Source organism: Hirundo rustica, chromosome 6 (assembly GCF_015227805.2).
Source record: "Hirundo rustica isolate bHirRus1 chromosome 6, bHirRus1.pri.v3, whole genome shotgun sequence".
Classification (NCBI taxonomy): Eukaryota; Metazoa; Chordata; class Aves; order Passeriformes; family Hirundinidae; genus Hirundo; species Hirundo rustica.
The window spans coordinates 36,196,717-36,211,768 of NC_053455.1; the positions used below are offsets into that span (position 1 = coordinate 36,196,717).

Genomic DNA, 15,052 nt, shown 5'->3' on the forward strand with positions numbered 1-15,052 from the left:
CCTCTTCTTTATTTTTGCATGTTTGTTCTTTTTAGCACTCATGGTCATAATATACTTGGATAGTTAAGATTTTACGCAGTGTATAAATGAATTCACTCCTAGGTGAAGGTTTTGAAAACCTTATGGTTTAAGAGAGGAAAGAATTTATAAGTACACACAACAATTATCATGTTTTCCTCTCAATTAGAATATTAAACTTGACATACTAAAAGGACACTATTGCAAATTATGTAGACATGGTGTTAGCTGCAGTGCCATCTATGAACCATAATTATGTACTTATACTACTGATTATCATTAGTCTAAAGCTACTTGGAAATTAAGGTTAACATTATGAATCTGTATTTTTAATTGAAAAGCTGCATAAATGAGTAAGGTGCTTAAGTTCTGCAAACTACAGCAACAAATGTTTATGGATTAATCATAATTCTCAGTAGGTTGTTTCAGAAATTACTTAGGCCAAGACAGAAAATTTTGAGGAAGGCTGGCCCTCATTCTGTTCTTTTTTTTTTTTTTTTTAATTTTATTTTATTTAAAAAAGTTGTATGAGTGAGCATCCTGGTATACTCTCTATAAATATTCACTGCATTGTACAGTTAAAGTGTAGCAAAAATTTTTCAGTTTGAAAATAAATTATATTACTGTGTTGTTTGCTGACACATTTTATATATAATAATTTTTATAAAAATACTTGTTTTGCAAAGCTATATATTTCAAAATATTTGAAAGCATTAAAATTGCCAGTGAAGAAATGCAGTGAGTGTCATATGTACTGCAGGCTCTACTTCTCTGAGAACTTGTACACATTGGTGTTGCTCTGTTAATGATTCAGAACATCACACATGCGCACACACACATGTAGGCACAAAGAAAATATATTTACAGGAGGTAAAGGGATGGACCTAGAGAAATCAAATCATTTTCTTATCTGACTTTTATTTCATGAAATCATGGTATCATTTACCAGATTTTTGGAAATGCTCTCACACATGGCTTCTGTATGTCTTTTGTGCTGTTTAGTTTTTTTTTTTCCTTTGAGTGTATTTCTGTTCCTGCCCCTCCACCCTGCTTTTTTTAAGTGGCATAAGCTTTGTCAGTTCTCATGTACCAGATCTGTCCTTTGGACTCAGTTATTCCGCAGTGCTTGTGAGTTAAGTTTTATGACAGTTTATATGGTGATGCCAATCAAACCATGAACTTTGGAATGTCTTTCATTTTTCTACAGTCAGTGAGAATATACTGAAAAATATCAACCTTGCTCTTAAAAGTGTATCACTGATTCCTAATATTGATGTGTTACTTGAATCGCTGCTAACAATATATAATCTGTTATATCTATCAGTTCTTCAAATAGGACTAAAATAAATGTATTTTTACCCCAGTTACTATGTAGAGTCAGAGCAGAATAATTCCTGGGGATCTTTGATAGATGTAATTATCAAACTGAGTTGGTTCTTCTTTTTTTGAGGTTGTGTGCACCTGATAGGAGACTCAGTATGTAAGCCTGCCTTCTGGAAAAATGATACAAAGTGAATAAGTTATGCCCTACCTTACGGAATTTTGTTCATTTAAAAATCTTTAAGGCAGGTTAATGCGGAGTCATGGAAGATGTGGCATTCCACATAATTATCCTTGCATGGGGAACCACCATGCACAGAAACAGTTTCAGCTGGGTTATAAGGGTTTTTTCATTAGCCAAGAAAACATTTCATTTGAGCTGAAAATTGAAATGGGGACTATATTTGAGTACAGCTTTAAAACCTACCTCCAAAGAATAAAACCTTCTTTTCATTCTTTACTTAGTGTAAAACTTATCAACAGAAATGCTAAAAACAAAGTAGAACTAGGAGGATACAATGCAATCCAGATTTTTGCATGTCTCTGCTCAAATGCAGTTCTTAAGCATTTATTTTATAAAAAAGAATGAGAGTATAATATGATCCCACATTCATGCTTGCTTCTAAAATAATGTTATCTTCTGTCTTTTTCTCCCCCTTATTTCTTTTTTCTGTTTTTTCTTCTTTCCAACTACCTGTCAGTCTCCTGTCAGCCCCGGCTATGAGGTATGTACTGAATTTACTCCCTACCATGCTGTCAGCAACATCCTCTTTTATGATTATCAGTATGAATTTGAAGGTGTGCAGGAATTAAATCAGATTAGTAAAGTCTAGATTCCAAAGTTAATGTCATAATTCTTATACTAAACAGTAAAAGCAGTGAACATTAAAATAATTCAATACAAAAGTGACTTCTTAATTTCTTAAGCATGAAAGAGGTCATTTGTTAGACTGAGGCCCTAATTTATACTGGTAGTAACACGTGGAGAAAAAAAAAATAACTTCACTTTCAGGACTTGGGAAGTTGCTGGAATAGTGTAGAAAATAAGCATTTTATTTTTAAGCTGAAGAAACCTCACATTTAAGTGCTCACCAGCAATAAACTTCTGATACCATACTACCATTGGGTTAGCTCTTTCTCTCAGACTATGGTTGAATTGAAAAAAAACCCCAGTCTAGGATTCTGTATTTCTGTGGAAATAGCCATGAACAGTGTACAAATAAATTACACCTCTATATAAAAAGAGTGCCAAGTCTAAATAAAAAACAAATATTTTTTTAAGTCGGTGATTCATGTCAAAAGTTACTGTCTTTGTCTTTCAATATGGATTTTCTAAAGAAGTTTGGTTTGTGTTTAAAGTTTCAAAAGCTTTTGAAGTTAAAAAGTATTGGCATCTTTCCCTTGCAGCATGTATTTGGGATGCAACCAGAAAAGAGCAGGCTTTGCAAATCTTAGAAATACTACATTTTAAAAATACTGCATAGTTAGTCCGAGGAATATTTTGTTATGCTAAAATGAAGTTTTCCATGGCCAAACATCTATTTCTTTGAAAGAAATAACTTTATTTCCTATAATCATAGAATGGTTTAGGTTGGAAGGGACCTTAAAGATGATATGCTTCCAACACCTTACAATGGTTAGGGTCATCTTCCACTAGACCAGGTGCTCAAAGCCCCATTGAACACTTCCAGGGATGAGGTTTCTATTTCTTCCTAAAACACATTCATTCTTACTGTGTGCCCCAGAATTCCAGCTCCACAGAATATCCATAAAGCAATAGAAACATGTATATACAAACCATAATTTTTGTAATATCTAAGATGATTGTATTCTAAATATGTTGCTATCTGATAAATAATGAATCCACCAATCTGGATGATGGCGGGTTACCCTAAATAACAGCATTTAAAGGTAGGCATGGGAAAAAAAAAGTTATTTGGAGGTAAAAAAAAGTATTTCTCTTGTGAAAATGTGTTAGCTATCTATGGTTTTACTTCAAAATATATTTATATGACACAACAGAATTTTATTTCTATTTCTTAATATATGTTTCCATTATTTTGGAACATTTTATTTGTTTTCTAGAAATAATGAATGTAGTAAGGTCATTTTATAAACACACTTGAAGTGATTTCTTGGAAAAAGTCTAGCTGAGCTTTGCTTTTAAAATAGAAATGATGTGTCTCATGGGGCATAGGTAAGTGGAACATTACGTATGATCTTTGCTCTTTGATGAAGAATCAGGAATTCCAGTTCCTTTTTGCTAAATGATTTAAAATTTACAATGTAAATAGTTTTAGTTGAAAAGACTATTTTTGTATCACTGACACAATACAAAGCACCAGGTGTTGCTTGCCTCTGTAGATTTGTATAAGCAGAGCTGGCTTGAGGCTTTTTAGCTATATATAGAAGAGCGATTCGCAGAATTAGGACAGTAGACGCTCTGGGAGGGAATTGTCTTGAGTTGTGGGTGGCCATTTTCTCTTTCTTGCCTCACACCCAACACTTAATATAGATGCCCCTTTGTCTCAGCCCGCTGAAATAAGGAGTCCTTGTTTCCAGTGACTCAGAAATAGCCACTCTAAGAAGCCTTTGTTTTCCACACTCCTACAGAAGTTGCATCTCCTTTTCCCCGTTCCAGTCTCTACAGAATCTTGTATGCCTCCTCAGCTCACTGAACTGGAAAAAAAGGGCCCTTGAGGGAGGGAATAAAGAAGAGCTGGGGTGTTGCAGCTGAGAACAGCTTCGTGCCTTAAACATCTTCTAATTACAAGTCCTTTTCTAATGGCTGAAGAGGAGTTCATTAGACTGAAGATCCTCAAAGGCAAAGTTAATATTTTCTTTTGAAGGCACTCAGGTTAACTGTGAATCAATACCATTCTGTTATGTTTTTTTCTTGTCACCCTCAAATTATCTTTCCATGCTCCAGTGATACACACTGCACATTGTTTGTCTGAATGGGAGCTTATTTTCAGTATTCTCATATGTTTAATAAAAACTGCTATGCTGTTTTGGATAGTGCTCCTGAAGTTTGTTCCAAAATCTAGAGTTTATTTAAAATAATATAAAGTGAAATAGAGGCTTTGAGTAATTAAACTGATCGTAAGTAATGAGTAGAACCAGATCCACCAGGTGAATATAGGGTCATGCACTAAACAGAACTAAGATTTGAGAACTCAGACACTGACAGTTGAATATTTAAATAGGAATTTAGGTTAATTCCACAATGTATTTTTTTTTAGTTTTCTTGCCTTTTGCCAATAACTTAAAATGTTAAACATAATAAAGGTCAAAATCAAAAAGTATTTCAAATGTAGTTCCCTTTTTCCTTTAAATTTTGCATATCTGTGATATTAAAAGTTCAGCTGAATTTCATATTAAATCATTTTAGGATACAGAAGGTAAGTTTGGACTGGCTTACCTTAAACACTGCTGTGCCGTAAAACAATAGTAGTCCCAGTAATACCTGCCATGCACTAAATGCTGTAGAAGTGAATTTGTTGTAACTAATGCAAACTATATTAGTGCTTTTCTGACCTAGTTTGTCCCAATACTATTGTTTCAGAGGTTTATTAAAATTGGATAAGATATAGAAGATGACCAAGCCAATAATTTCAAACTACAAGATGTATATTTAGGAAACCATTAAATATTGTGTCAATTGTGTACCTCATATTTTCTAAATATCTAGGAAGATAGAACAGAAAATGCTAAACAGCTTAAAATGAAATTTCGTATGTGCTGTGTCTGCTGATGTTTTTGAAGGCAGTTGTTAGAGATCCTAGAGGTTTTATGGCTATTTCACTCTTCAGCTTGGAAGAGGAGAGAGGTTCAGGTTGTTTTTAAATCACCTATTTGTTTTCAGCTTATGGCCTTACATCTAAGTCACCACGGCTTAAACTGGGGATTTGTAGAAGCTCTATGACTGTAACAGTAGGAATTGTTTAGGAGTGTGTGGTACATTGAGGGAAAATTAGGGGCTAAGTTCTTGTAGTTTCTAAGTGCTAGCAAAAGGATTTGCACATATTGAAAACTGACAGATTTTACTTCCCTGTAGTATCTCTGAGACATACATTCATGATCATTTGGGTTGTTGTGATTTGGTACAAGATCCCAAAATGTTATTTTGAGGAATAATGGCAATCAACACAACCTTTTATCTCCACTTACATGGCCCAGATATGTTCAGTGGTTCTTTCCCTCTGTTCTAATATACAATCTTGTTTTTCTGTATTGGTAGCATAGTACTGCCCCCAAACTTACCTCAGACCTCACCAAGCTGGTTTGTCTAGATCTCTTCTGTCCAGAGCCAAAACTTTCCAAACCAGTGTCTGTGGTTAACCCTAAAGACCTTCTGGTTGTCCCTGATTTGGTAAGGATGGTGTGTAGACAGTGACAGATGGGACACATTTATACAGACATTGTGGGGGGGGCAGGGAGAAGGCAAGATTCATTTGTGATGGGATGAATCAGAGTTCTCCAAAGACTAGCTGAAGGGGTTTGTATTGAATTATAATTTGGCTATGATACCTTTTTGTGCTTTTCCCCCATTTTTATTAGCTTTATTCAGACATAACGAAGCTGCCGGGTCTGCCCTCTGATGTGTGCATTCTAATACTGCAAGATACTTCCATGAAAATAACTTATTAATTAATATACTTAAAATTTTGAAGTACATGATATGAGAGCAAACTAGTCCTGATATTTTTGAATGAACTTGTGTCTGTAAGATGCTGGAAAAAAAGCTTTGTGCTATGGAAGTCTTACTGTGGCTGCTGGTACTAGCAAATCCAAAAAGAAAGGGCTTTTGTTTTGGGAATTCCCTGGTTCTGAGGAGTCAGCATAGTCCCACAATGCCTACTGAAACCTAGTAATCTTCTCTTGCTGCTTTCCAAAATAAGGCAGGTTAAAGACAGAGCATTCAAATACTGTCTGCTGCTATTGATGTCTGAGGAGAAGAACAGCGTACATAATAATTTCCATCTGTGGATAGTTTAATATTAACAGCTTATACTGAAGAAGTCAGTTCTTTGATGTGTTTACACATGGAAAAGTGAAATGTTTTTCAGACCATAGCTATCTAACTGTGGTGCTTGTAGGATTAAATCATACACTTGACTTAAAGAGAGGAGTGCAAGAAGCCTTGAAAGACAACGGAGTTGATTGCAGTCTAAGTGGTATTTCAGTATATTTAACTGAAGATTTGTTTCTTTGAATTCACTTAATTACAGTCACACAGTTTAATTTGTAAAAGAAAGTCAACATTTGCATTGCATGAAAAACAGAGTTCCTGTGGTTACATAGATTTCTAGCACCTCACTTGACAGTAGTTTCCTGTGAAGAAATTGTGTATGAACATATTAAGACTTTATCCTCTGTCTTTAATATAGGAAGGAAATGCCTGTTTGAACAAGTCTGCTTCAACACTAAAAACGAAACTGATGCAAACAATTATTTGTCTGGTTTTTTTTCAAACAGACCTCACTTTTCTCTGTTGTCCAAGGAAATAAAACCCCCTAGATTGTGATAGTTTATTCTTTTGTTAAGGCAAACATTTCAAAATTGTGGGAATACTTTTATTATATCTGATTTAATATCTCAGTGTGAACTAAAGGAATAATGTTGCAACACTTCTTAGATACTGAGCCTGCAAAAGGTTAGCACTTATTTGTGTAAGTTTTGAAAAAAAATGTGTATTTAGGAGAGTATAGGTTGTGTAGCCTGTTCTCATCTGAGTGGAAGTTACTGACTTGAGCATGTTTCTGCAAGCATGATTGCCAAAATCATGTGGTGGTTTCTTTCTGTCTCTTATATAACACGAAGCTTTTTAGTAGTCTTGTCAGAATCCCTGGGATATTTTTAGTGGGACAGTCAAAATCTTTTAAAGGAAATAAGCAGTCTCTTTTATGTGTTAGACTAGCCCATGCAGATGGATTTTTGAGCTGGTCCTTAGTTCCGGAGAAGCCACTTCTGTGTCCAAGCTTTTGTTGCTTCCCATTAGTCCCTTCAGCATCTCTCTACAGTTTCTTTGATTGCCTGGAAGGAATAGATGCGAATGCTACAAGACAGTCAGACTCATCCAGGTAATAAGAATCCAGCTGAATCCACTGGTGGGGAATCAGTATTTATTTCAGTTTCTTAATTGCGTTTTTCAGTATATTTGGACAAGGTAGAAAAGGACAGGAAATGTCTGCTGGGCTCTTTTTACCTTTAGAGGACTGTCTTTTTCCTGCAGTGACTGTACAGTGGTTCATGCTTCTGGCTAACGTAGACAAATTGTTGTGTCTTCTAATAGCTTTCAACAAAGCTCACCAGAACTCACATGAGGGGCTTCAGTATATTGCAAAAATTCAAAGAAATTGAAGCAAGAAGAGGCAAGGCATCAGTTAAATAAAAGTCATGAGGAATGCCCCATGCTGAGGAAAAGATTGGCACATCTTCCTTCTTGCAATTAAAAAACCAAACCTTTTTTTTTTTCTTTTTTTTCCCCAAAGTAAGAGTCAACAAACTGGACTTTATTAGATATTCTCACAGTTAAAACATAATTGAAGTATCTGGGTGATCAGTGTCACCGGCTTAGTGGGACAGTTACATACCTGCATATATTTCTTGGTGTTTGTTGTCCCTTGGAAAATCGTACTCTTGAGCTGTTAAAGTATAGATTACCTTGCTGGGATGATAGTTCTAAAGGACTGTTTAGTATTTGGAGCTGTGCAGGCTGTTAGTTTCCATGGTGTAATCCGGTTAAGCAATCATTTCCTGGGAAGTTTCCAGACTTGCTGAGTCAGTAGTCTGGCTGGCTATCAGGAAAAACTCATTTATCTTTCTAACAAACTAGGCACTCCAGTTGAAGGAGAAGGTGCTTTGTGGAGGAGATTCTTGCTTTTCCAGTGAAAATAGGATAGCTCCTGGTTTCCTCTGCTTTCAGTGGCTTAAAATTGTGGCATGTATCTGATGCTGGGAGTACTGGTAGTTAGAGTTGAGGGATCTTGACAGGACTTTTGGATGATATTGGGAGGAGAAGCTTATCTGACAAGGGGGAGGAGGTACTCCTCTTAATCAGTCAGTCATCAGAGGGTGTGGCAGATGCTCCAGCTGCTGTTGCCATGAGTTATCTGTCATCAGCTTCCCTTCCCCTTGAGCAGGACCCAGGGGGCACATTGCCTCTGGCTGGAGGAGGGAGGGAGTGGAGTCAGGCATATCAGGCCTGGGCATGCAGGAGTGAGACCAGATCCATGAATTCTGAGGTCTTTTCTAGCATGGGGGAAGGTGAAACTCAGCTTTACCTCTTGACCTGAAGGCACTGTAAGTTGAGAACTGCTGGTGCCTTATGTGTTGTGCTACGCTGCTGACACATAGCAGCCCAGCACTTGGGGAATGGCAAAGGAAAGCTGAAATACTTTTCTCTATAGATTGGACTTGGAGACTGACATCTTGCAGTATGTTTTCCAGTGTTTTATCTTTTGTTTACAGCTCAAGCAGTAATGGACACTAGAGAACATTTATGAATTACTAACAAAACTTAGTTAATTGTCTGCTCAGTAACACAGCTTGGCAGCCATGTGAAAGGAGACTTGAAGTAAATATTTCAGAAATTATAACTGTGCATTGACTAATGTGCATTTAGAGAAAAAAACCCCAAAACCCTACCAAACAACACGATGAAAGCTTTATTAATGGTAACTGTATCTGATCAAGGCTGATGGTATGGTGAGTAACTGTTTTGGAGTTATCTCAGGAACAATCAACTCAACTCTAGATGTAGAGCATCTAGAATTTACTTTTTGTTCAGCCTGACATTTTGTCAGAAACATACACTAGCACATTAAAACTGAAATATTTGCCATCAATCTAAGCAAAAAATACAGCAAATAATTTGTCGCACACTTGTACTGTACCACACATGAGATTTGATCAGACTTCTAGGTCAGAACCAAAGCTGTAGGGGAGACTGTCTCTCTCTGTTAATCATAACTTCCCAAGATTAGTCTCAGTACATTTCTGCAACACCGATGAAGTTTCTAAAACCTGAAAGGCATTTGGTGAGGAAAATGGCCAAATCAGCTTTCTAAAATCCTTTAAGCATGAAGTCACCTAGGTATAAGTAATTTGGACTTTGCTTTTAGCAGTATTTAGCAGGTTGCCAAAATAATTTTTGATTAGGCAGTAATTTGGAAGATGAAGGCAGAGGGATCATAGAAAATAGGTTTAATGTTGATGATATTAGTCAGGATTCTAAGAGAGATGAGGGCATTAGGAGATATTTGGATCACTTTTACTGCAGACAAGGGTAAGACTGTCAAGAAACAGCTCTAGTGATAAGAATGGTAAGCTGAAATATTAGTTTGTTACAGTGACATAATGAAAGCAAGCACTAGAACTCTTTCCCTTACATATTCTCACACCTTTTCAGTTAAACTTTGTTGTAAGAGGCTAGCATCACTACATGCAAAATGTCCACCACATGTCCAGAATCGAGAAAGAGAGAGCGAAGTGTTGTGACTAATGCATTGCAAGCCGTGATAAAAATTAAGGTGAACCCTTTAGGAATTATTTTATTCAAAAAGAAAATATTTATGTTGAATTATAGTATGCCACAAGCAAAACTCTTCTGGGAGCTGAGGAGCAAGCTCAGGGTTAGGTCTCTGGTCATCGAGTATGTTTGAGGCTGTAACTTGTGAGGTGCTGAACTAGGACTGTGAAGTAGCATCAGTCTGGACCACAATTGTTTCTACTCTACACAGGCATCTGTTTTTCACTACTCCTTGTGACCTCTGCCCTGTCCACAAACACTGAGGGCTGTGATTTCTAGGTGGCTTGCACTAGCTGAGCAATGCAGTTTGTGCAGGATATGTGGCTCATTTTTCTGTCCTGATGGTCTTCTGCCTTCTGTTTTACAGGCCTGTTCATGTTGACTTCATAAGATTTAGTGCAGCCTGTCTTAGAAATTTAGTAGTTAACAAATACTTAAATTGAGACTAATTAATTGTTTGGGGTTTTTAATATGCATAAGTGCTTTGCAGCTTGCAAAGATTTAAACCTCAGAAAGTAATAAGCTTATAATATCAGAGAATGTACTCAGACTTTTTCCACTTTTATTTGTGATAAAGAAAAGGCAGATGCTTTCTTACACTTCTTTCAATCTAGTTTCTTTGTGTGACCATGTATACCTGGCTCATACAATGTATTTTGCATATTTTTACTTTATTTGAAAGGACTGCATTAGTACAGTGGGTCTTTATGTCTCTTGGAAAAGACATCTAATTCTACAGTATAATCAAAGAATTTATCTTCATGGCAAGAAATCTATATGAACTTTGTAAGGAAGAAATTTTTTTTCCCCCATGGCAAATACACTGTGAAGACAAAACCTGAAACTAATTCCTTAGGTTCTTCTGCCATTAAAATGACTTTTCAATTCTTCTTTACTCCAAAAGCCTCAGACAGAAGCATACACAAATGCATTTTTCTGTATTTTGGTGACTGGGAAGTACTAATCTGATGGAGGAATTTCTATAGTATTATGTATTTGAATCCAAGCAGTGTTTCGAGTTAATGTCTACCTGAAGCTTCGGCTACTAGTTTTTGAGCAGTTCAGGCTCATTCTGAGTAATTTGTTTTCTAGCCCTCAGATTAGTGATCAGATTATATGCAGATGATAGTGAGAAGGTACTTAGTTTTAAATAATCAAGCTACATTTTCTCTTTTTTTTTTTCTCCTTTTGTTGTTAATTGTGGGTGTAGTTTTGTTATTTCTCAAGGGCAAGTATAAGGAGAAAGCAGTTTTCTAGGTGAGTTGTTTTCTGGGTTAATTATCATATGTACATCTAAATTAATTCAGTAAAGAAAATAAGGTAACTTTTTTCTTGAGAAATTCTTTGGATTAAACACTTATTGTGATCTCTTTTGCATAATCTAAATGTGGTAAAGTTAGGGACAGCAAAAATTATAAATAAAGGGGATAGAAAATACTAATAGTTTTCTATCATTGAACTCCATATACATAGAATAACATAATAACTTTCTTAATATTTATACAAAAAATACAGCCTTTAAAAGTTACTTTTGATGTAAAACAGAAAATAAGAGGTAAAATGCATTTCTGAGAAATTTTAATGTGGGCTTTAATTTTGATTAACTTTTTTTAAAATAAAAACCTGTTTCAGTCACAATGTGATGTGCATGACAGTAGTGTTGGCAAAGGTGTTGTTCAGTTCCATTGAAATTTTTCAAAAGCAGTCTGAGAGGGGCATGATGCATGTTTTATTAGTGTTTAAAGGCACATGACTTTTTATGACATATGACAGTGTTACTGAAGTGAGGGAAGTTGATATGATGATATGATATTCTTCTAAAAATAAATACAAAGCTCCCTTTTGTGTATTTTACAGCAAAAGACTCCGTCAGAATCATACACTGGGCGAGAGAAGAGGTCAAATTCACAGTCCTACATTGGACGACCTATTCAACTAGACAAGATTTTACTGTCAAAGGTTAAAGTGCCTCATACTTTTGTCATCCACTCCTACACACGTCCAACAGTTTGCCAGTACTGCAAGAAGCTTCTCAAAGGGCTTTTTAGACAGGGTTTGCAATGCAAAGGTAAGTAAATGTCCTTCAGGAACATAAAAGCTAAGCATAATAAAATTAATAAATTAGTGTTTGAATGGTTACTATGTAGCCTTATTCATGATTTCCTCACTTACCTGTCTACATGCAGGCACATGTACAATTACACTGGATTAAGCTGCAGTCAAATTTACAGTAATTGGTGTTCTGTAGGAGCTGGCTGTGCGGCTGTTCATTCTTACCCTTTGGTGCATGTGCACTAGCTCACATTTTTCATTCAGCTGAAAATGATCTTCTGTTTGGCATAGGTGAACCTGTGCTTACAGGAGAATAGTTAACATAATGGACTATAATCTTATCTTCATTGTTTTCAATCTACAAAGTCCTGTGTGTGAATTGAAGCATATACCTGAGCCTCAGCAGCTCAGTGTTTGGGGGAAGTTGTAATGGAAGTAAAATAAGATGGGGTTATATGAGAATTTAAGCCCACATTTTTTCAGTGTGACTAATGTGCTCTCAAGTCTCGTGGCATTGTATACCTTAGTAGGAGCTGGAGTCAGGCCCCTTGGATCCTAGCCTAGATTGCTGGCTTACCTTAGTCAACCTTAGCCTGTAAATAAAGAGCATTGTGCATGCTATGGGGTTGGAATGTTGGCTAATGGATGCTTAAAAACACCTTTCTTCGATTACAGTAAATAATAACTGTAATAAAATCAATCAATATACTTTGTGTTACTTCTTTAAATCCTACAAACATTCAAAGTTGCATTCATTTAAATTAAGGTGTGATTTTGATACAATTTAACTAAAGCAAAATATCTATCAAAGCATCACCTGTTTCAGTTCATTTTGAATCCTGGTGACCTAAGCAAATATTAACCTACTTAAAAAAAAAAAAAAAAATTATCTGTAGTTTGGCACTTTGGTACCTCTGGTTGGTTTTTGGATCAATCTTAAATAATCACAAGGATATAGACCACCTTAGTATATTTTTTCCTTCCTGATTCTTTGTTTTTCCTGGTGTGTTAATAGGAAACAGCTCTTAGTTTAAGTAAAACGTGTTCATAACCCAAAAGAAAACAATTCCTGTTACATCCAGTGAAGTGCTACTTACACATATGAAAGAATTAAAAAAAAAAAAAAAAAAAAAAAAAAATTGAAAAATAGGGAAAGGACTGAAGGAACCCACAGTTGCAAGCTGTCTAGAAGTTGCCTTGAGATGTAAAAAACAAATATTTTCTCACCTAAAATTGTTGGCTAGGCCTCTCCTGTTTTAATTTTCATCAGTCATCAGTAGTCAGTCTCTTAAACTGCAGCTGATACACTGCAGCCCGATTCTGCTTCTTTCACTTGAAAAGCACTCTGGCTTTGGAGCCAAGCACTTGTGTCTCCTCATCACTCCCCTGGATGAGTTGAGCACCACTTTGGTTGCTGCTCCACCCAGGTACCCTCGGAAAGGCTGTTTTTCCCCTCAGACATGTGCTTCTAGCATCTTCATCCTGTCCCTTCCAGGGACGGGCAGCATGGAGCCAGGCTAGTGCACACTCTCTGAACATGTGACTTGTATTAACGAAATGATAGGGCTTAACATCTATAGGCTGCATAGCAAGAAAAAATATAATTGTATCACAGAAAAAGAAATAATTTGGATGTATCCCTTTTTCTTTTATCAGACTGTAGATTCAACTGTCACAAACGCTGTGCTCCTAAAGTGCCAAATAACTGCCTGGGGGAAGTTGCCATTAATGGTGGTAAGTTGCATTAACAATTGTTCCTGTCATTGTTTAAACCATCAGTTAAACAGAAGAGAAATGTAAAATTGTGACGTGTACAAACACACATTTTTCCATTGCTTGGGAGTGGCCTTTCCTCTGCAGAATTTCTGATGTCGAAGATGAGGTGTGGGAGGAATGTTGTGAGTAGCTCATACACCATTGGTTTGGAGTGTGTTTCTTCCAGATAGGTAGCACTGGCAGACAGGCTAAGCTCTGCCACAGAGGTGATGTCAGCAGCAAAATGGCCCTGTGCTAACACCTGGTATATGCAGAATGCCAGGGGAAAGCCAAAAGCCACACGCGAGAAGTTGGCACTCACCTGTCAGCTGGAAGCACAACATTATCTTTTAATGTAAGGGGAGAGAAAAGTAGCTATGGATGATCTTCCTGAGAAGGAAAAATTTACCTAGAAGAACTAGGAATGCCCTTCAGAAAAAAAATCCACCAGTTGCTGATGGCATAAAACTAATCATACCACGTGCCACAGATGGAGTCTTGACTATCTGCCGATTCTCCCATGCGTGTGCTGCTGGATTTGTGTTAAGTATAGGGGTGTATGGGGTAGGCTTGACAGACGGTACTGGAGGAAGAAAGGAGTGGTTGTAGATGAGTTGTTGATTGCCTGGAAAATGTCACTTTCCCATGTGATAAAGGAAGGCAAAGTGTGGTGAAGTGCTCAGCTTCTAATGCGTATTACTGTGTTGTCAGCCTAAAGTGCTTCTGAGGTTAATAAAGTATTACCTTAGGACACATTCTTTTTCCTTTAAATCAGTGGTCTGCTTTATTGAAGATATATCAAGAAATTCCAAAATTAGGAATGTTAACTAATACTTTTCACAGTATTTCTCATAGTACTGTTACTGTATCACTGTGAAGTTCTTATGTTTAACAGGAATATTGCTACAGATACTAAGTATTTCACTTGAAATGTGACAAGGTGCATGATTTTCCGGAAAGTAGATGATGTCTTCCTACTGAATGTCCTTTGTTATGCACCTCTTGCTGGACTCTTGGAGTCACTATTACTTATTTTCTTTTAATCCTACACCATTTATATCTCACTTAACCATTAACCAACCCACAGCAACTATTCAAGAATGCAAGTAATGTTGCCAATGGACATTTGTGGTTTGGTTTTCAAAAGCTAAAATATATACCATGAGATGTTAATTCCATTAATAGGAGTGTAAAATTTTCCCTGAGATTTGCAGTCAGAGAAAGTAACTAAATCTGCTTATAAATGATAAACTTTTTCCTGCATAGATGCAGTTTTAGAGAGGAGCGATTGATCTAAAGTGCTATGAAAAGACAAGAAGGAACATAAACTTTGTTTCTGCACAACTGAACTAAATGAACAAAATTTGCATTTGT

General features: G+C 36.4%; 1 protein-coding gene across 4 annotated transcripts in view; it reads left to right on the forward strand.

Annotated features, from left to right (window-relative positions):
• PRKD1 (protein kinase D1) overlaps positions 1-15,052 on the forward strand; it is a 122,128-nt gene that overhangs the window by 79,868 nt on the left and 27,208 nt on the right. For 3 of the 4 annotated variants that reach the window (XM_040068021.2, XM_040068024.2, XM_040068023.2), the window contains exons 5-7: positions 2,040-2,063; positions 11,729-11,939; positions 13,580-13,657. In XM_040068021.2, the coding sequence (XP_039923955.1) occupies positions 2,040-2,063; positions 11,729-11,939; positions 13,580-13,657 (313 nt within the window). The remainder of the gene's footprint in view (positions 1-2,039; positions 2,064-11,728; positions 11,940-13,579; positions 13,658-15,052) is intronic. The other variant, XM_040068022.2, reaches the window with a different exon arrangement.